Here is a 22,966-nt window from a genome sequence, read left to right as displayed (position 1 = left end):
GATGATTTGTTGAGTCGGGTGGACCTGCAGCTTGATGCACAGCCTGGCTGTCCTGGTGCGACCTTCGTGTGACGCCGAGCAGTACTCAGGACTCCGAATCTGATGATTTGATGAGTCGGGTGGACCTGCAGCTTGATGCACAGCCTGGCTGTCCTGGTGGGACCTTCGTGTGACGCCGAGCAGTACTCAGAACTCTAAATCTGATGATTTGTTTAGTCGGGTGGACCTGCAGCTTGATGCACAGCCTGGCTGTCCTGGTGCGACCTTCGTGTGACGCCGAGCAGTACTCACGACTCTGAATCTGATGATTTGATGAGTCGGGTGGACCTGCAGCTTGATGCACAGCCTGGCTGTCCTGGTGGGACCTTCGTGTGACGCCGAGCAGTACTCAGAACTCTAAATCTGATGATTTGTTTAGTCGGGTGGACCTGCAGCTTGATGCACAGCCTGGCTGTCCTGGTGCGACCTTCGTGTGACGCCGAGCAGTACTCACGACTCTGAATCTGATGATTTGTTGAGTCGGGTGGACCTGCAGCTTGATGCACAGCCTGGCTGTCCTGGTGCGACCTTCGTGTGACGCCTAGCAGTACTCAGGACTCTGAATCTGATGATTTGTTGAGTCGGGTGGACCTGCAGCTTGATGCACAGCCTGGCTGTCCTGGTGGGACCTTCATGTGACGCCTAGCAGAACTCAGGACTCTGAATCTGCTGATTTGTTGAGTCGGGTGGACCTGCAGCTTGATGCACAGCCTGGCTGTCCTGGTGCGACCTTCGTGTGACGCCTAGCAGTACTCAGGACTCTGAATCTGATGATTTGTTCAGTTGGGTGGACCTGCAGCTTGATGCACAGCCTGGCTGTCCTGGTGCGATCTTCGTGTGACGCCTAGCAGTACTCAGGACTCTGAATCTGATGATTTGTTGAGTCGGGTGGACCTGCAGCTTGATGCACAGCCTGGCTGTCCTGGTGCGACCTTCGTGTGACGCCGAGCAGAACTCAGGACTCTGAATCTGATGATTTGTTGAGTCGGGAGGACCTGCAGCTTGATGCACAGCCTGGCTGTCCTGGTGGGACCTTCGTGTGACGCCGAGCAGTACTCAGGACTCTGAATCTGATGATTTGTTGTGTCGGGTGGACCTGCAGCTTGATGCACAGCCTGGCTGTCCTGGTGGGACCTTCGTGTGACGCCTAGTAGTACTCAGGACTCTGAATCTGATGATTTGTTGTGTCGGGTGGACCTGCAGCTTGATGCACAGCCTGGCTGTCCTGGTGCGACCTTCGTGTGACGCCTAGCAGTACTCAGGACTCTGAATCTGATGATTTGTTGAGTCGGGTGGACCTGCAGCTTGATGCACAGAATGGCTGTCCTGGTGGGACCTTCATGTGACGCCTAGCAGAACTCAGGACTCTGAATCTGATGATTTGTTGAGTCGGGTGGACCTGCAGCTTGATGCACAGCCTGGCTGTCCTGGTGCGACCTTCGTGTGACGCCTAGCAGAACTCAGGACTCTGAATCTGATGATTTGTTTAGTCGGGTGGACCTGCAGCTTGATGCACAGCCTGGCTGTCCTGGTGCGACCTTCGTGTGACGCCTAGCAGTACTCAGGACTCTGAATCTGATGATTTGTTCAGTTGGGTGGACCTGCAGCTTGATGCACAGCCTGGCTGTCCTGGTGCGACCTTCGTGTGACGCCTAGCAGTACTCAGGACTCTGAATCTGATGATTTGTTGAGTCGGGTGGACCTGCAGCTTGATGCACAGCCTGGCTGTCCTGGTGCGACCTTCGTGTGACGCCGAGCAGAACTCAGGACTCTGAATCTGATGATTTGTTGTGTCGGGTGGACCTGCAGGGCTTTCAGGCTGTAGAGGCCTTTACCTGATCTGTGTGGTTGAGGCACAGCCTGGTGGGACCTTCGTGTGACGCCCAGCAGTACTCAGGACTCTGAATACGAATCTTTGTTGTGCCAGGAGAACCTGCAGCTTGATGCACAGCTTGGCTGTCCTGGTGCGACCTTTGTGTGACGCCGAGCAGTACTCAGGACTCTGAATCTGATGATTTGTTGAGTCGGGAGGACCTGCAGGGCCTTCAGGCTGTAGACGCTTGTACCTGATCCATGTGGTTGACGCAGTGCTTGCTGGCCCTGGCTGGCATTCCCTGATGCTCCTGCATATCTCTGGGGGCAGCCCTATGTACATGGTGTTGCAGCAGTCGCACCATGGTCTTTCGAAGCTCTTCATAGTACTTTTTATTCTTCATCCCAACATTGATTGACTTGTGGAGATAATGACAGGTCGGAATTCAAGAGAACCCCTCCTGAAAGCAAAAAGTAACCCTTATGTGCAAATTCAGCTAGCACAGACACAGAGGTATAAGGCAAATTTAAGTTTAAAAATCGCAAAATATATGTGAGCTTGCACTAATAAAGTAATACGTAATAGAGACCCGGTATAAGTAAATCATATACCACTGGTGTGGAGCTGCATTCCTGGATGAGAATGGCCTGGATAATTCCAGCAGTGATCACCCCTGTGTATTGGGCGCTGTTCCAGCAGTGATCACCGCGCGCATTGGGCGCTGTTCCAGCAGTGTTCACCCCTGTGCATTGGGCGCTGTTCCAGCAGTGATCACCCCTGTGCATTGGGCACTGTTCCAGCAGTGATTACCCCTGTGCATTGGGCGCTGTTCCAGCAGTGATCACCCCCGTGCATTGGGCGCTGTTCCAGCAGTGATCATCGCGCGCATTAGGCGCTGTTCCAGCAGCGATCACCCCTGTGCATTGGGCGCTGTTCCAGCAGTGATCACCCCCGTGCATTGGGCGCTGTTCCAGCAGTGATCATCGCGCGCATTAGGCGCTGTTCCAGCAGCGATCACCCCTGTGCATTGGGCGCTGTTCCAGCAGTGATCACCCCCATGCATTGGGCACTGTTCCAGCAGTGATCACCCATGTGCATTGGGCGCTGTTCCATTAGTGATCACCCCCGTGCAAGGGCATTGGGCGCTGTTCCAGCAGTGACGTGAATAAGGCTGTGCCAATGTGGAATGGCTGAACATGGGTAACGCATAAGAGCCCCAGCTGCCGCCCCCCTGGCGCCAGGGTAATAATACAGGAATACGTCTCCAAAGCTGCTTGAGTTATCACTCATATCTCAGCTTGAAATATGTTTTGGAAATTCAACCATTTTTCTTCAAACATCAGCTTATGTTTTCTGAAAATAGACACATTTTTTACTTGAATTCACACTTTTCAAATGTAGGAGATTCGTACTATTTCAACCAAGCCAGAGCTTCTAATGTGGTAGCTGAGCTGCACACAGGAGGGCTACCTCCAGGGAGCTGGAGAGCTACTGATATCGCGAGAGCTACTCGTTGGAGAAGCCTGACCTAGAACATAAGGAATCCGAGCCAAGGATGGACAGAGGGAGGAAAGAAACTCAGGAGATGGCAGGATTTACAGGTGCCCCCACCTGTCTGAGGCCTTCTTCCTCTGAAAGGTCCCACAAAACAACAATGTTTGAATCCAAAATGTCTTTAAAGTAAGAACAAATAGACAACGGTGGACTCACCTGCCAGAAATCTGCAATGGTGTGGGACAGAGGGCCCTGAGTAGCGATGTACGCCGGCATCCGAGGGTCGTGCTCTATCTGAAGGAGACGAGAGACACAAACAAAGAGTTACTTCTCAGCCTGTAAATCCATCCCAGGCCAAAGAGGCCAGCGGTGGTTGACAGCTTCAACATCTGCAAGCGAGGCTCAGCTCAGCACAGCAGCACACGTCTCTTTGGACACATACGTACACGCACACAAACACACATGCTCATACGCACAAACACACCACATCCCACACAGGGAATGCAGCAGGCCAGCTGCCCTCACACAGGCAGGCCTTCCCAGTATGGGCTGAATGGAGCAGACCGCCTCCAGGCTCATTCACTGCACATCTCAAGAACAAGGCGGTGATTAACACCAGGACCTGAGGTGGACAATCACTTCAGGCACAGGGTACGAAGAGGAGAAGTGACTTCTTGAGGTTAGGAGGTCCTTAGAATATTCAGCCAGTCTAGTTATCCTGTGATCTGAGGGGACCCTGTGTCTATCGACAACAGGTGACTTCCTCCATGGTTGCATCCGTTGCCAACCTGTCTCAACCTGGAGGTGACCAAAGCCACTGCTGTGATGTGATGGTAGACGTGCTGGCAAGACCCGCCTACAATACTGACCTGCAGCGACATCATCTGCAAATTCATCATCCTGTGTGTAAGTCTACCCTGATGATTCGAAACAAGTCGATATTTGATACTCAGTATTGTCAAGGTCGATATTTGTGTGGATGGGATTTTGACAAACTCTCTGTGTGGAGCGTGTGAGGGGTGCGTGCATGTGACTGACGGGTGCGTGCATGTGACGGGTGCGTGCATGTGACTGACGGGTGCGTGCATGTGACGGGTGCGTGCATGTGAGGACATCTGTCTATGATCTTTGCCAGGGCTGGTGTCCCTCAACGGATCCTTTCACACTGATGCACCCAAGCGCGCTCTCTCAGAAGGACAAGTTACAGACACTCAGGATCCGGGGTCTGCGCCCTGCATCCACTCACAGGCCTCGGGAGCCCGCCCTCCTGGGAGGTCTTCTTCAGCGCTGGTCTGGTGGAACAACTTACGATGGGGCTGGCATTGATGAAGTCACTCCGGGACGGGCTGAGGTCGGCTTTCAGCTTGATTCTGGTGTGATCGTCTGAAAGAGAACATGGAGTGCGGGTTATACACACGCAGATGGGCTCAGCAGCATGTTACTACTCTGCCTGGCTGACTAATGCATCCGCTTGTGCCCAGGTCCTGCTAATTAGTGAACATGCAGCATGTCAGTCCAGGAGGGGTTACGCAACCGAAGGCCCGCCAGCCCCTTCCAATGGCGCATAGTGTCAGTGCAGCACACCCCATGGGCAGGAAGGCGCGGCATATAGGGAAGTGCCTGGGACTGGTAGGCAACATTGTACTTACCTGTAACCAACTGCCTGTGGCTTGTACTGTTGTAGAAGACATGCTGTGTGCTATCCTGCCATCCCATGTTGGGTTTGGAGTAGAACAGGTTCTTTGCTTCACAAAAGTTACTTTTAGTCATGAGAATGACTTGTGATCACATTGGCGAGACCCACGATGCATCAGCATGCAGTTTCCACCCTAGAATAATATATCCCCCCCCCCCCATCGACGTAGGCTTGTTAAGTATAATATTAATGCAATCCTTGCCAACACACATCCACGCTGCTGTAGCGTCGCTGGAGTCCATGCAGAAACCGAGGAATCCCTCATCGATGTGTTGTCTAAGTTTGTTCCCGCTGCTACCGCTGCTTCCCTCGTCATGTGCTTCAGCTGCGACAGTGTCCGCATTTGATGCTGTGATGAACCCCTCCTTCACTGTTTGTGTGGGGCCGCAGCATCCTTCGACCCCCTCCATACATCAGAACCATCCGGCTCTAACCAGTTCCTGGTTTCTTTGGGATCTTGAAAGAAGGAATGATGTACCTGGAGCGTTCTGAATCTACCTGGAAATATGGGGTAAACCCATGTCCCTCTGTTGAGCCTCATCTGTATTTGTATTTGGGATTTGTAACGCGCGCAGCTACTTGTAGAGTGTCCGGCGCGAGCCTGGAGGACGGAAAGGCAAGAGGGGACAGCTAGATGAAGAGAAAGGTCTTGAGCCTTTTCCTACATAGATTGGAATCCTGAATTCAGCGGAGAGCCAGAGGGAGAAGGTTCCAGGTGAAAGCCGGGAAGAAAAAGCGATGGTTCTGCACTGCCCCCAAGTAAGCAGGGAAAACCAAAACCTTCCACTCTTCAGCAGTGATCTGCCTGCCTTCCACACATTCCACAGCATGATCTCTCTGTAGTTCAAAATTCACACTTCCGCTTCCCTATGGGGTCCCCACTTCAGCCAACCTTTCTGCATGTATGCCACCATATCAGAGCCCACAAGGCTCTCGAGAAAGCCTCTCTCACACATGTTATTCCTCCATGAGCGGCTCTCTGAGTCTTCCGCCCTGTTTTCAAGGCGTTGCACTCTTTCCGTTAGCTCCATCATTTGTGTTTGCAGCATGGCAGAATTCGACTGCAGTGTTTTATGGAAGATTTAGTTCTTTGTAAAACAGTCTGCTTTCTTCTTCTAGTCTTTGTGTAAGAGCCCAAAATCTATTGCTCCTGATTCGATCTTACATTCTAGGTCATCACAACTTGGGGATTGCCGTGCGTTTGTTGTATACCCCAATCAGTCGCAGAGAACTCCCACCAGTCATCAAATTTCCACCAATTCACTGCTCTTGTTATCAGAACCCTCCATGTGTCAAGGGTGGCAGGTCCTCTTGAATACCCCTTCCAGTCTATTCATGTCCCTCGCTTGCTCTCCTCTACTGTCTAACCTGAGGCCTCAAGTCAAGGCTACTTCACCATCAATGACAGCTGAACCATTTGCTTCTTCGCCAGAGCTCTGGCAGTGTCGCTCTGCAGCAAACCTACCACTTACGGTGATTACACGCCTATGTCAGTCCTCCCAAGCCGCAATCAAATCTAGGGCCTCATTCAGACTGTGACTGGTGGCGCGGTTCACTCACCATGACAGTCCCTGCCAGAGAAGCAAGGCCTGGACCAGTATCAGCCTTCTGTGACTGGGACAACCACCACTCTGGCAGGACCCCACAAGAGTGACAGCGCTGTGTCACATCTAGGCGCTACAGATTTGGGTAGGAACTCTCACTCTGCTGGGTGCTGTCAGTCCACGGCAACATGGCCAGGCCAGGCCAAGAGCCTAGCCCAGACCGCGGCTGTCAATTTGGTTGCACTTGGCACCGCACTCTTTGCACTGAAAGGCTGGTGCTTGTCAGACTGATATTGGAATGCACAGGACTGCGTAATTTCTGATAGCCCATGGGCGTGGAATTAATAATGGAGGATTAGGATTATTTATCAAACTGGGGAAAAAGTATTTTTGACTCGCAACACATGTCAAGCACTGTGCTTAGTTGGTCAGCCTCCCGCCAAGCCCCCTTCTACCCCTTCCACTCCTCCCCCCCAGAGGTCCCCCTAACACCCGTCATCCCGCCTTCTCTCGCAGAGAACAATCATAGGTCCAGGTTTTTACATTAATGTCATATTTCTCATCGGCAGCTTGGAACTGCAACAATATTGTACTCAACATTCAAGTCTCTCTCCCCAGGAGGGTCATAGCTTGTATTGGGACACACTTTACTGTAAGCAGAAGATTACCAAGTGGTTTGAGAAGGCTTTCCAGACTCTGACCACGAGAAGACTCTGAAGAAGTCATTCTGGAATGTTCTTTATCCCTAACCTTGATTTCTCCTTCGCCCTCAAAGTCCCTCTGTACTTCTGCAGGCAAATTGTATATTCCTGAGCTCTTTGACTGACTATCAGGAAGACTCTCAAGAATACAAATAAGATATCGATGGAAGACTTGAATAAATCTCATCCACTGGTAATTGCTCGGGCCGCATCCCAGTTCATCGTTATTTTGCCACCTCGGAGGTCCTGGCTTGGCAGTTTGAGCTGGACTGCTCCTATTGGAACAGGATCAAGACTGATTTGCATATGGCGGGTCTAATCTGAGGGGGAATGTTGGGCAAAAAAATGGAATGAATGGGATGCGGCGTGAGTAATTGCCAGTGACTGAGATTACTTCAGGCATTCCACCCATCACTTTTTAGTTAATTCCACTCTGATGACCTAAGGCACCGGGTATGCCTGGATGTGATCCCGTACTCACTGCGCCACTGGAGCCAAGCTGCACCTGGCTGAAGAACCCCGATTAGGCTGAAACTGGTCTTGGGGTGCTTGTGCTCTGTTTTGCAGCAGACCTGCCTAGGCAGTTCAGCCTGGACTACTGCTATTGGAGCAGGACCAAGATGAATTAGAGTCTGGCTCAGGCAAGTCTGAGGGGGTTTGTGGGTAAAATAACACATGGACTGGGATGCGGCCCGACTAAGTACCAGTGGCTCAGATTCATTCAAGCATTCTATCCATCACTTTATTATTTACTTCATTATCAGGAAGACTCCGTATCCACATGAGGTGCGTATCCTTGTGAGGTGGATGTCAGAGAGACGCACTTTCAAGAGATCAATCTGCTGATCTGTACATCAAGCGACAAACCTATCGGAGTATTGGTGGAAGAACGGCATTCAGATACGATCAGAGCCACTACCTGATCCAGCAGCTGAAATGGGGCTAAGTGTCCCAGCTCAATCTCCAAGCATGAAGGTATAGATTCTGGAGATGTGGATGGAGAGCTTTCCCCTCTGACTGGGGAGGAGGTCCACCCTCAAAGTAAGACAAAGCAGGGGACACAAGGAGAGGTGCAGAAGGTCTGCACACCACACCCTTCTCTGTCAATATAGGACCACTAGGATGACTTGGGCTGGTCTCATGGATCTTTTTCAGAACCGTGAGGAATCAAGGGTATGGGAGGAACTGAGCAGCAGAGAGAAAAAGTCCCACTTCAACCAAAACACATCCCTAATGCTCCTTGCATTAGATGCTACAGGGTACAGAACTTTAGGCAATAGAAATTGGAGTGAGTGGAAGAGATCGATGCCGGGAACGTCCCATGGATTAAAGATGCTCTTAACAGCTTCCGGGTAGAGACAACACTTGTGGTTGGCAATACAATGCTTGCACAGGCCGCTGGGTTCTGGTGTTCAGTGAGCCCACCATATGATTCAACAGTAGCCACAATCCGTGGCTGTGATCCCATGACAGGCTTCTTGGTAGAGAGGCTGGGACCCCACTCTCCTCTGTTTGTTGACATACCACATTCAGGTTGTTTTTTGTGTTAAGATCTGAACTGACTTACAATGAAGGTCTGGGATAAACGTCTTGGATACAATGCGAATTGCCTTCAGCTCAAGCAGATTTATCTGAAGACTCTGCTCCTCTGGAGACCAAAGACGGCCAAAGGTGTCTGATCTCCAGTTCCTCCAGATGAGCGCCCGGCACCAGAGTGGAGGCATCCGTCACAGCCATGGTCACGGCCAGAGAGGGCTTGAAGGCCATTCCCCTGCAAAGGTTCTCCTCCAAACCCTACCAGGCAAGCTGTGCTGTAGTGTCGCTGTGTTAGACCTGGCACCTTGGCGTGAGTTTCCCTTCCACTTTTTTGATGGTGTGCCTCGATGTTTTGCTGGTGTTGTCCGCTCAGGGCACTGCGCCACGGCTAATCCGTGCCGCAGTGCAAGTGCTCCCTAGGTAAAGTGTACCTGTAATTGATGTTCATGATTGGTTTATTGGATTTACTGTCAGTCCCCAGTAAAGTGCACCAGGGGTGCCAGGGCTTGTGAATGCCAATGCTGCTGGTGGGCTTGCAGCGCTGGTTGCGCCACCCACAGAAAGCGGCCGTGTAAAATGTGTCTAGGGTCTGCCACCGCAGACCCTGCGTGCAGTCTGGGACTGTCGCGCTGACTGCGCAAGTGCCCCCACTTGCCAGTCCCTAAACCTTCCCTTACCTACATATTAGCCACCCCTCTGGTAGGCCCAAGGGCAGGGTGCATTGTAGGCATAAGGTAGGACATGCCCTGATGTGTGTGGCATGTCTTAGTAGTGAATTACAGCCCTTTTCGTTTTTCACTATGGAAGGCTACCTGCTCTCCATAGGCCAGAATGGGCGGCTGGAGTCGCTACACGCTGTGACACCAGTGGACTCATAGAGCATGGTAGAATATCAAGTTTAGTATGCCTGAACTCAGAATAAAATACTTCTTGTAGTCAAGTTTATTTTAATATCCTGGGTTTGTAAATACTACTTTTAGAAAGTTAGTATTTACTGACCTGGCCATTTCAGTCCGCCTCTGCTGTGTGTGTGTGTTCTGCCTAGCAACAGTAAGGAGCAGGGTTGGGGAATCCCCAGAGACAGGTTGGCTGCCAGGTGGTGGGTAGAGAGATGACACCAGGATGGGTGGGAGGAGTACACCTTGACTCTTGAATAGACCTATGCTCTGCCACCACAAAGCCGGCGCCGCCCCCTGTGGAGCGGCTGATGTCTCTGCCCTGCTGCTGAAAGGAAAGAGCAGAGTCACCATAACAAAGTGCTCCAGAACTGGACTGAGCCAGGCCCAGGCCCCCTGGCGCTAAGGAACAAAAGAATAACGGTATAAAAGTAGGAGCCTGGCTCCTAAGAAATCAGAATCCTGTTTTACCACAAAGAACCTCTGCCCGACTAGAAGGAGAAGAAGACGCTGGAAGGACTGGCCTGCTGCTTGCCTTGCTGAGAAAGGAGAGGAAGAGACTTGCTGAAAAGACTTTGCTGCTTTGTGCTTTAAACATTCTCCAAGGGCTTGATCTGAGCTTGCCCCCTGAACAGAACCCCAGGACCAGTGGGTTCTTTGTGCCTTTGCTCGTCCTGCAACTCGAGCCGTGTGAGTATCCCGCTTGAGGAAGAAGCGCCCCTCATCGCCCCTCCTAGGGCTGTGACACTCGGGAGCCTGCCTGCCTTTGCCCCCTTGAGAGCCTCGCTCCGACCGGAGTCGCTCTCTGCCCCGGGCTAGGCCGCCAGCACCTCTGCCACCGCCTGCTATTGGAGCGCGCTGAAGCGCTATCGCCCCTCCCGCCGGAATTCTTGTCCGACGATCGTGATCCCCCGCCGGGTCCCCAGCTGCACGGACCGTGCCCTGTGACCCCGCTTCGCGATCTCGACCTGAGATCAGGCCGCGCCTCCCCCGCTGAGGAGACCCCCGCACTGCCGTGCTGAGGGTCGTGGGCCGCGCCTGCCTGACTACACGCACCTGCTCAAGAGGATCCAAAGGTGCCCCCATCACTGCTGAGTCGCACCCTCCCGTGCCGACTCCCAAAAGCAACTACACGTTCTTAAGAATTCCAGTATCGGGCTCGGGGCCCGCAACGCCTTATTTCCCTGTTCACAGGAGCCGATCTCTGTAAGTACTGGAACCACAAGTAACATTTGCGAGAGACTACAAAGTATCTAATTTGAACCTGCAAACAAAGAACATTTGCCTGCTTTACAATCTGGTGGCCTAGCGAAAACGTTATTGGTCTTGTGATAAGTCTGCTGAGATATATATACCTATTTTTACATAAAGAAGCGTATTTTTCTACATATCCAAGTCTGGTGTCCGTTTCTGGGGGGATTGATGTATTTATTGTGAGTGCGATTGTAAGTGCTTAACCAACAACGCCTGAGGAATCGCCTTGGCTGCTCACGCCACGCACCTAGAGGGTGAGCAAGGGTCATTCACAAGGGGTTATCCTGCGCCCTGACATAGAGGAGAGGGTTCCTGCTTGACACAAGGACAACCTTGCGCCAACCAGAGACCCCCAAGTCTAACACGCTGGAACCCACAATGTAGTCAGCGAGGTCCCCCATGTGCTGGAGCCACTGCCAGTCACTGGAGAGCCCTCAAGTGCCAGAGGAGATGCTTGGCCAGGAGAATGCAAGAAGCCAGCAAACCTAGCAGGTGAAGGTCACACAGGACTGTAATCTGGGCCTCTAGCTGATCACGGGAAAGCAGTGCATGAATGTGTCGCACTCTCTGCTGTGGTGGGAAGACTCCACCTAAGGTGGCACTCAGGACTGCCCTATGAACAGAAGGAGCTGAGAGGGCTTCAGGTGAGATCTGGGTACATGGACTGAAAAACCCAAGTTGTTACAGCAAGGATGTTGTCAACTGCAGATGTGACTGCATCATGTCCAGAGCCCTGGCCTTCAGAAACAGTCGCACAAGAACAAAAACACTGGAATCCCTGACCTCCTCCACTACAACTGCCACTTACAAGGCTGGGGAAATCCAAAAACTAAGGCCAGGTAAAACCTGGCCTTCGACTGGCAATACAAGGATACATTATTCATTTCCCCTCGTATTTTGCTCTTTCTATGGGTGCGGCATTCTGCAGCACACATAGAAACAGCCAATCGCCTTTCAATATTGTTTTTTTTTTTTTTTTTTTTTTTTTTGAAGTTTATTTTTTTTTTTTTTATTTTTTTTTTTTTTGAAACCGTTTATTGCAGTCTGTAAAAATTACAGGTATGGGCCTACAACCACCCGGCCGGCCGCTAGAGTGACAAAAGCATATTGCATACATACAGTAAGAGTCTCTTGGCAGTGCAGAGTAGCGAAACAGGAGATAGCAATGTTGCAGGCCACATAGCTCCATGCCCACAGTACGGTTCCCTTTTCTCAAAACAAAACAACACGAAAAACCACACCCGCAAGGCAACCCGCGATCCAAGTGACAGCATGTGCTCCATAAGTGGGGGATCCAAACCAGCAGCAGAACTCTGACGAGGGGAATGGGAGTAGATCAGGGACTGGGGGACCGCGTGCCCACGGCCGAGGGAGGGGGGCCATCTAGGGAGACGGAGCAGGCGAGGCAGCCGGTAGCAGTGGCGGCTCACAAATACCCCCGCGGTAAGCGTTCCAGGGGCCCCAGATTTTCACCCACGCCCCAGGCTTACCCCTCGCCACATACACCACCTTTTCACGAAACATACACCAATCCATATGTTCTTTCCAAGCCAACACCGCAGGGGGCCTCTGGGATCCCCACAATTGAGCAATATCACGCTTAGCTATCATGTATCCCAGAGTCACCCACCGCGTCTGCGGGACCGAATAGTCATTTGGTTCCCACACATTCAGCAGGCATCTCCTCGCTTCAGGCAACAGCGCGACACGCGTAACCACACGCAGGACCTCATGCACACCACGCCAGAATCGCTCCACCTTTGGGCACTCCCACAGTATATGCATGAAAGTTGCCAACGCACCACAGCCACGCTTACACATTCCGTCACCAGCAAAGCCCATACGTAGAAGCCTTGGCCCCGTCACGTAAACCCGGTGAAGGATCTTAAGCTGGACGAAACGAAGGCGAGCCGAGATGGCCACCTCTTTTGGAGAGGCCACCGCGGAAATCCAATCCTCGTCGTCCAGCTCTAGCCCGTCGGCGACCCAGGCCTCGCGGAGACTAGTCAGCAGGCACGATCTGTCGTTGATCAGTTTTTTATATACGAGGGAGATCGTGCTGTCTGGGACATGGCCATCCAGCACTCTGTCCTCCAGGGGGGAAGACTCCGGAATGGACGCGACATCCGGGAAGACGGAGCCCAGCGCATGGCGGACTTGTAGGTACCGAAAGTACTCACTGCCCTGCAGCTGAAACTCCGTCTGCAGCGCCGCAAAAGTCTTGAATCCCCCCCTCGTCCAGAGATCTCCCACCGTGCTGATTCCGATCGTGTCCCACTTCTCGAAGCCCTTCGACGTCCACAGGGAGCCCAACCTCTCAGACGCGTACAGCGGTGACGCTCGGGTCAAACGGTCCTTCCACCCCATGGCTGCATTAGCCGCGTGCCAGACACGCACCATGACACGCGTCGGTCCCGTCAGACGGGAGTCGGGCGCGGCAGAGTAGAGCGCTCGATTGTAGTCGCCACCGGGGAGGAGCATCTTGTCCATCTCAAACGCCGGGTTCAAGGCGGGCCCGTAAAGGCCATTATTAATTGCAGCCAGTTGGGAGGCCCAGTAATACCGTTTAATGTCCGGGAGGGCGACCCCCCCATCGTACCACGGGAGCGTCAATTTAGCTAGAGCAATGCGCGGCCTCCCGTCCCAGAACAGGCGCCGCTGGAGGCCCTCCACCTCACGGAAATAGCGTGCTGGAACCAAGTCCATAGTATTCTGGAGGGCGTAGAGGAAGCGCGGCAAGGACATCATTTTAAACAAGGCCGCTCGGCCGAGCGGCGAAAGCGGCAGACGCCGCCAGCGCACCACGTCCTCCTTCAAGCGCTGGAGGAGGGGCAACAAATTCCGCTCATAGCGGGCCTCCGGGTCAAGAGTGATATATATACCCAGGTACCGAAACCCCTGGGAGGCAATCTGGATCGGACAGTCCCGTGGCAGGACCGGAGCCTCCCCGGAAAGCACGTATACACAGGATTTCGCCCAGTTGATGACAAGTCCTGAGTTGCGACCGAATGAGCGCAAAACATCAACCAGGACGATCAGTGATTTACGCGGGGAGGCGAGATACAGGAGGATATCATCAGCATAGAGGGACACACGGTCCTCATGCTCGGGGGTCCAGCGGAGACCACGGATGGAAGGGTGCCACCGCAGCCACTCCGCCAGGGGCTCCAGGGCGAGTGCAAACAGGAGAGGTGACAAGGGGCAACCCTGTCGCGTGCCCCGCCCCAGCGCGAATGGGACCGAGACTCGCCCATTCACCACCACCTGCGCCAATGGGCCCGAGTACAACAATTTGACCCAGCTGATAAAGCCCGGTCCAAATCCAAATTTCGCCAGCATCGCCCAGATGTATGGCCACTCCAGCGTGTCAAACGCCATGGTGGCGTCCAAGGCGCCAAGATGGCCGGCTCCGGCACAAATGGGACACGCGCGAGCACCCCGTGCAAGCGCCGCAGGTTGAGCGCCGTGTTGCGGTGTGGTATAAAGCCAGATTGGTCTTGGTGGACCAAATCGCCCACCACGCCAACCAACCGGTTGGCCAACACCTTGGCGAGGATTTTGGGCTCCGCGTTCAGGAGCGAGATCGGCCTATAGGATGTGACCCGTTCACGGGGCTTCCCCTCCTTGTGGATCACCACAATTGTGGCCAGACGCTGGTCCGGCGGGAGGGAACCCTGCGAGTGGGCCGCCAGGAACATCGCGCGCAGGTGGGGCGCCAACACATCCGGGCGTAGCTTGTATAGCTCAATGGGAATACCATTGGGGCCCATGGCCTTGCCGGATGCAACCGAGCGAATAGCCAAGGCAATTTCGTCCGAGGTGGGAGGAGCGTCCAGCGAATCCCTGTCCTCCACCGTAAGGGAGGGCAGTGCGATGTCCCGAAGCAGGGCATGGGAATCTTCCTCCGAGCAGGGGGAAACCGGGGAGTAGACTTCGCGGAAATAGTCCGCAAAGCAGGAGACAATGGCTTCCGGCTCGGTGACACACGCACCATCCACACTCTCAATCAAAGGAACCACGCGGCTCGCTCTCTCCCTCTTATCCAACCACGCAATCAATTTGCCAGCCTTATCACCCACATCATACAATCGCCCCTGCTGCTCTCTACTGAGGCCCCTGGCCGCCTCCGTGACGAGGGCCCGATAGGCCGCCTGCTTTAGGTGTAGAACATGCAGCTTGGCGTCTGTTACCCCGCTCCCCAGGTCACCCTCCAGTTCTGCAATCTCGGCCTCTACCCGGGTCACCTCCTCCCGCTCGCGCCGCCGGGCATGGGAGATAAAGGAGAGGGCCTCCCCTCTTAGAACTACCTTGAAAGCCTCCCACAGGGAGATGGCCGAAGGGACCGACCCCACATTCTCGTCGAAATATCGCTGTAAGGATTTGATCAAATCGGCACGAATGGTGGGGTCGCGCAAATACCATGCATTGATTGGAGCCACCCTGCCATCCCCCCTCGGGAAGACATCGAAATGTAACAGCAATGGGGAGTGGTCTGAGATACCCCGCGCCAGATGGCGCACCTCCCCCACCCTCCCTGCATGGGCCGCCGGGACAAGGATGTAATCAAGCCGCGAGAGGCTACCATGGGCGCCCGAGTGGAAGGTGTACTGCCGCTGTGCGGGATGTTTTAATCGCCAGCAATCCACCAGGCCCAGCGTGTCTAAAAGGCCGGGCAGCCACGCCTGTGCCCGGGGGAGGTCCCTAGGGGGATGGCGATCCATAGACCCAGAAGCTACCGCATTAAAGTCCCCTCCAACCACCAGCAGGCCACTCGGAAGGTCCAGAAGGAGGTGCCCCAGATCCGCAAATGTGGTGGCTTGTAACCCAGGCGGGACGTACACTGATATAAAAATAAACACTCTACCCTCCATTCTTCCCACCAGAACAGTGTAGCGTCCCCTCTCATCATGGCGCACCTCATCAATCTCCAACGGGAGCGAGTTCTTGATCATAATGCCCACCCCCCGCGAGCCCGAAGTGAAGCCAGAATGGGCCGCCAAACGATATCCCCGCCGATTCATTGCATGAAAGGAGTTACCTATAAGGTGCGTCTCCTGCAGGAAGACAACATCTGGTGAAATACGTTTTAAGTATTGCAGGACCACACCACGCTTAATCCTATCCCCCAGGCCGTTAACATTCCATGACAACACAGTCAAATCCCTACCCCCCATCATACGTCGAAACAATCGGTCGTCCCCCACCGAGCATCTTAAGAACAACAACACAATAGCGGGTTTGCCTTGCGGTGCAAACAAACAACACACCCCCCCCACCCCCCCATCCCAACAGAACTCCCCCCTCCCTGCACCCCTGCATGAGCCCAGACAGCCCCCCCAAAGTGCAGTGTGCCTGTCGCCCCATAGCTAAAACTAACTAGTCCCCCAGAGGAGGAGGGAAGCCCCCAACAGACCCCGCATGACCTCCGTAGGAGGGGAACATATGCAATCAATAAATGGTGAAGGAACATCGTCCAGAGCAAGGCCTATTCAGTCACCCCTCAATTCTGATCCGGCGGGCCCTCCTCGCCAGCCGCGCCCCCCCCGCCCCCCCGGCCCCGATCTCCAGGCAGTGTGTCCAACCAGTCCCCAGCCGCCTCGGGCCGGTCGAAGAAGTGCGTGCGACCATCCACCTCCACCCTCAGCTTAGCTGGAAAAAGCATTGAGTACTTGAGGTTCAGGTCCCGTAGGCGACGTTTAACACCAAGAAAACTCTGTCTCTGCTTCTGAACCGCCGGAGTAAAGTCTGGGTAGAAATGCACATCCATGTTGTCAAGCTTGACCGGTCCCTGTTGCCTGGAGGTCTGGAGGATAGCATCTCTGTCCCGAAAATTAAAAATCCGGGCAATGAGAGGCCGCGGCGGGGCACCGGTCTTAGGTCTGCCCCCAGGGACCCGGTGAGCACGCTCCACCGCAAAAAGCTTACTCAGCCCCCGGGGCTGGAGATGGGTCAGGATCAATTCTTCCACAAAAAGATCTGCCGCCTCCGCCTCTCGTCCCTCCGGCACCCCCACAATACGGACATTATTCCTCCGGGCCCGACCCTCGGAATCCTCCAGTCGCCGGTCCATCAGGGCGCTCGCCTGGCCAAGCCGGCGCACCTCCTTCTGAAGGGCCACCACGTCCGTCGTGAGGCTCGTTGTGGTGTGGGCCAGGGAATCGACCCGGTCGTTCGTTTTGGACAAGTCTGCCCTCACAAGGCTCACATCCACCAGGACCGAGTCTATTTTTTGCGCTAGGGTGTCGAAACGCTGGTCCACCGAGGCCTTCATCTCTGCAATGGCGCCCATGACGTCCCGGAGGGTCAAATCCACCGGATGAGCAGATGCCTCCGTCGGGCCCACCGGGGATGCGCGCAATGTCTCCGGACAACCCTTCTGGAGCGTGTAGCGGTCCATACTGTTAGCTTGGTGCGCCGTGCCACGGCGGGTTGTCTTCACCTTCGCCCGGTCACCATCTTGTTTGGTGGACATGCTTGCTCTCCCACCGCCGTGCCAATCTCCTCAAACGGGCCGCTATACCAATTCACGGGCTCCGGGGGGGGGCGGGGGCGACCACCGAACCGCAGGTCAACCCACCGCCGGCGGGCCGGCCGGGCTCCTGGACAAGACCACACCACCTCACCCGGCTCCGCAACCCAGCCTCGCTTGAGTGCAAGGAGGGCGCAAAAGCGAAAGTGAAAGTGCGGGGTACGCGAGTCACCCAGCCCTGCCCGCCGCTGTTGTTCAATATGTCCCCGGATCGCCCCACTACTCCAATCCGGGGGGCCGGCGAGGAGAAGGCCGCAACCTTCGATCGGTGCTCCCACCGGTGTCCGGGGTCCGATTCGAGCCCGAAAAACGGGTGGCGCCTCTGCTCGGGTTCCCCAACACAGTCCCCTCAACAAGGACAGGATATCGCCAGGATTTATTCAGGAGGTCGCGGAGGTCCTCGGGAGCCTCGCACCTACGCGGCCATCTTGGTTGCGCGCTGACCTTTCAATATTGTTTACGTGCAGGAAGGTGTCCCGTCCTGCACATAAACAATTGCCCCTGCAGCGCAGACACCTTTGCAACATGGCGTAAGTGTGCCAGCGCCGGCGCTAGGCAGCTTCTTTAGCTCCGGCACTAGGAGAAACGCAAGGGTGCGCTGTATTTTTGTAAATAAGGCACATCCCAGCATTTAAAAAATGTCAGAGCACGGCGTTACCAATTTTGGCCTAACAGTGCACTCCGACATATTATTGTAAATATCCCCCTTTGCCACCAGACCTAGCTTTCAATATGCAACCAGAACACAACCAGAGAAGTCAAACATTAGACCCAGACAACCCAAATAAGGCAGATGGAGAGCAAAAATAATTCATACAACAACCTTTGTGAAGACTTGTGGTACCGATGTCATACCAAATAGAGGACCGCAATGGGTAGTTAAATTCACTATAAATCGCAAGTATTTCCTGTGGGTTTTTTGGATTGGTATTTGGAAATATGTGCCTTGTAAGTCAAGTGACACCATCCAGGTACTGAGTTTAAGCGTCAAGAGAGCCTGCGCAAGGTATAGCATCTTCAACCTCTTTTTGTGGCGAAAGAGGTTCAAGACCCTGAGGTCAAGAGGCTGCTATCCTTCTTCAGAAAAGGGAAGTGTTGGAAATAGCATCCTTGACCAATGTTCTGCTCTGGCACCAACTCAACCGCTCCTTTCTGAAACAAGGCTGCCACCTTTTGATGCAAAGAGAGGTTCTGCAAAAGGTCTGACTAGGGGAGAGGAATACAAGGAGGACACTGGTGAGAGGGTAGGGTATATCTCTTTTCCACAATTTGTAGGACCCATTGGTCTGAAGTTATGGAGGTCCATTCCTATTGAAAAAGGGAAAGCCTGCCTCCCACGGGCCTCATTGGGACTGACAAGACAGAGCTACAGCTGCTTTCCTCTGATGACCGTGGAGGACGAGGAGTGGGTGACTGTTTGAGTGGCTGGACATCCTCTCTTTTTTCCATGACCTCTGTATTGACGTAGAATAGGTTTGTGGGGGTGTTGTTCGGTGAAGGCTGCCTCATGGTGGTGGAAGTTGAGACCTTTTCCAAAGCCTCAAAACTTCTGGAACCCTAGAATGTCTTTCCCTTTGACTGCAAACCAAGCCATCGAGCCATGGCAGAACCTGCCTTACAATGTTCAAAGGCTGAGTCGGCCTACTCTTTGAATAATGCGGTTCCTTCAAAGGAAGGTCCGTCAGTGAGGACTGAGCATCAGAGGAGAATCCAGAAGTTGTCAGTAGGGTGTGTCTTCAGACCTAGATAGAGGTTCTCATAGACCTAGTGACTGAATCTGCCGTATCCAGACCAGATGGCATCACTTGTCCAGGTGCCGCTTGTTCATCGCTAATGAGGTCTTGAAAGTGGACGTGAACTTCCTGGGGAATGTTAGGGATGAGATTGTCCGCGATATCCCACAGTGCGTTCACATAGCTTTTCAGCTTATGAGTGGCATTTGATGAGTGCGAGGTTTTGAGTCACCAAGATTTGCTTGGCCCAGGCAACCATTTATTTGATTTCCTATTCGCTGGAGCAGGAGGGAAAGTGCTAAGAGACAGTCTATAGGAGGACAAAGCATGAAAAACAAGGTTATCTGAGGAAAGGTGCTGCGTCTACAATAAGGGGTCACCCGGGGCAGGTCTGTATCACCTGACAGTAGATTTGTTGACAGCAGTGGTCGAGGATGGTTTAGACCAGGCAGGCAGCAAAGGGTTCACTGCGGCCTCATTAAATGGAAGGAGCGGCTTGAAGTGTGGACCCAAGGAAGGAAGACCTCTGTGAGAATATTAGATTTTGTTTTCAGAGTAGACAGAGGCAAATCCAGGATGTCTGCAGGCTTCCTTGTGATGGAATGATAGGAGGATGCTTCCAGGAGAAGGGGTCCTGCTGGGTCCAAAAATTCCAGCTCTGGGGACGTGTGGATGTTGCTTGCCTAGTTCAGGCCCTGAATGTCTTGCAATGGTATCTGAGGATCTTCCTGTTATAAGTCAGTGTGAAAGAGATAATTTAGAGCGGCGTGCTCTTATTATTATTAACACAGTTTATAAAGCGCACAGCTACCTGCTTGGGGTTTCCCTGCGCTGGCTGTGTCAGATCGTGTACAGTCAGAACTACTACCTCAGAACAACCAGGTCTTCAATTCTTTGTAAATATAGCCAGCGAGGGACACTGTCTCAGTTGTTCTGGGAGGGCCCTGATAGGCAAACGATCGTCCACCCTTGCAGACTCGTTTCACTGATGGAACCACACACAAGGACAGTGCACTGGAATGGAGAGGTCGAGATGGATGGTAGGGCTTGGCAAATTCCAAAAGGTACTTGGGGCCGACCCCCATCCTTCCTCTGTGGACATAACACAAGGTTTTGAAGTGAATTCTATTTTCACCTGGGAGCCAAAGCAAGTCCTGTAGAGACCTGCTGTAGGCGTCCATTTTGGAATTCTGTAAAGCAATCTTCCTGCTTCATTTTGCATCTTATGACATCTAGTGGATGATTTATCTCCCCCAGGAAAAGCACATTACCATAGTCTAATCTTGACATATTAAGTGCCCACAATACTGTTCTTTGGGCTGAAAATGGTAATAACCAAATGATCTTATGCACACAGGTGGCAGCCACCTTCATCAAAGAGAAGATGATTTGTGTGTCATCTGCATATGAAAATACCGTAAGGCCACAACTCTCCACCAAGTCCACCAACGGGCGCACATAGGTATTCAGTAGTACTGGACTCAGGGAGGATCCTGGAGGAACTCCTGAATTCAGAGCATGTCTTTTGAAGGAGGCTGAAGACGAAATGACCTGAAAGGACCAGTCTCCTAGGAGGGGGGTCAGCCACACAAGGGCCGTTCCCTCTCCCATCTCGGCTAATCTCTCCACAAGAGAGACATGGGACACAGCAACGCAAGGGCCGTTCCCTCTGCCCATCTCTGCTAATCTCTCCACAAGAGAGACATGGGACACAGCCACGCACAGGCCGTTCCCTCTGCCCATCCCGGGTAATCTCTCCACAAGAGAGACATGGGACACAGCCAGTCAAGGGCCGTCCCCTCTGCCCATCTCAGCTAATCTCTCCACAAGTGAGACATGGGACACAGCCACGAAAGGGCCGTCCTCCCTGCCCATCTCGGCTAATCTCTCCACAAGTGAGACATGGGACACAGCCACGCAAGGGCCGTTCTCCCTGCCCATATCGGCTAATCTCTCCACAAGTGAGACATGGGACACAGCCACACAAGGGCCGTTCCCTCTCCCATCACGGCTAATCTCTCCACAAGAGAGACATGGGACACAGCAACGCAAGGGCCGTTCCCTCTGCCCATCTCTGCTAATCTCTCCACAAGAGAGACATGGGACACAGCCACGCACGGGCCGTTCCCTCTGCCCATCTCGGCTAATCTATCCACAAGTGAGACATGGGACACAGCCACGCAAGGGCCGTTCTCCCTGCCCATCTCGGCTAATCTCTCCACAAGTGAGACATGGGACACAGCCACGCAAGGGCCGTTCCCCTGCCCATCTCGGCTAATCTCTCCACAAGAGAGACATGGGACACAGCCACGCAAGGGCCGTCCCCTCTGCCCATCTCGGCTAATCTCTCCACAAGTGAGACATGGGACACAGCCACGCAAGGGCCGTTCTCCCTGCCCATCTCGGCTAATCTCTCCACAAGTGAGACATGGGACACAGCCACACAAGGGCCGTTCCCTCTCCCATCTCGGCTAATCTCTCCACAAGAGAGACATGGGACACAGCAACGCAAGGGCCGTTCCCTCTGCGCATCTCTGCTAATCTCTCCACAAGAGAGACATGGGACACAGCCACGCACGGGCCTTTCCATCTGCCCACCTCGGCTAATCTCTCCACAAGAGAGACATGGGACACAGCCACGCAAGGGCCGTCCCCTCTGCCCACCTCGGCTAATCTCTCCACAAGTGAGACATGGGACACAGCCACGCAAGGGCCGTTCTCCCTGCCCATCTCGGCTAATGTCTCCACAAGTGTGACATGGGACACAGCCACACAAGGGCCGTTCCCTCTCCCATCTCGGCTAATCTCTCCACAAGAGAGACATGGGACACAGCCACGCAAGGGCCGTTCCTCCGCCCATCTCTGCTAATCTCTCCACAAGAGAGACATGGGACACAGCCACGCACGGGCCGTTCCCTCTGCCCATCCCGGGTAATCTCTCCACAAGAGAGACATGGGACACAGCCACGCAAGGACCGTTCTCCCTGCCCATCTCGGCTAATCTCCCCACAAGTGAGACATGGGATACAGCCACGCACGGGCCGTTCCCTCTGCCCATCCCGGGTAATCTCTCCACAAGAGAGACATGGGACACAGCCAGGCAAGGGCCGTCCCCTCTGCCCATCTCGGCTAATCTCCCCACAAGTGAGACATGGGACACAGCCACGCAAGGGCCGTTCCCTCTGCCCATCTCGGCTAATCTCTCTCCAAGTGTAAAAGGCTGCGCTAAGAGCTAATAGAATAGCATGCCTGTTTCTCCCTTCTCCAGGAGACCTCTCAGATGTTCTGTGACTCCTAGCAGTGTGAGCTCGGTACTGTGTCCCTTCCTGAATCCCGACTTGAAAGGTGAAGATAATTCTGTGCTTCTACAAGCTCGGAGAGTTGCTGATTTACACGCTTCTCCATTACTTTCGCCATCATGGGGAGCAGAGACACGGCTCTATACCTGGACCAGATCTCAGGTTCTAAGTTCTCTTTCTTCAACAGGGGCCAGACCAGGGCACGTCTCCCTGCCTAGGGGATCTTCCTTTGAATGAGGTAGGTGTTCAGAAGTCCCAGTAATGCTTGAAGATGTCTGGCTCCAATTAACTGATCTTGGCTGGGAAAAGATCTCCTGGGGAGCCTGATCGTGTTGTCGTCAGTAAGGATTGAAAAAGAGGTAAATCCAGCGAATCGCAGCCAGTCCCCTCCGAGTCTGCTTGACCCGAGACTAGCTTAGTCTGGTCTTTCTT

At 53.6% G+C, this 22,966-nt stretch overlaps 1 protein-coding gene across 5 annotated transcripts in view; it reads right to left on the bottom strand.

Moving 5' to 3' along the window:
• Window positions 1-22,966, bottom strand: part of PTPRN (protein tyrosine phosphatase receptor type N) — a 472,242-nt gene that overhangs the window by 68,414 nt on the left and 380,862 nt on the right. For 3 of the 5 annotated variants that reach the window (XM_085650116.1, XM_085650114.1, XM_085650115.1), the window contains exons 16-17: window positions 4,593-4,729; window positions 3,563-3,640 (exon numbers count right to left, since the gene is read on the bottom strand). In XM_085650116.1, coding sequence (XP_085506242.1) covers window positions 3,563-3,640; window positions 4,593-4,729 — 215 coding nt within the window. The remainder of the gene's footprint in view (window positions 1-3,562; window positions 3,641-4,592; window positions 4,730-22,966) is intronic. The other 2 variants (XM_085650118.1, XM_085650117.1) reach the window with 1 other exon arrangement.

Source organism: Triturus cristatus, chromosome 3_2 (genome assembly GCF_964204655.1).
Source record: "Triturus cristatus chromosome 3_2, aTriCri1.1, whole genome shotgun sequence".
NCBI lineage: Eukaryota > Metazoa > Chordata > Amphibia > Caudata > Salamandridae > Triturus > Triturus cristatus.
The sequence above is the reverse complement of the archived record's forward strand: the minus strand, read 5'-3'. Positions and strand labels throughout refer to the sequence as shown.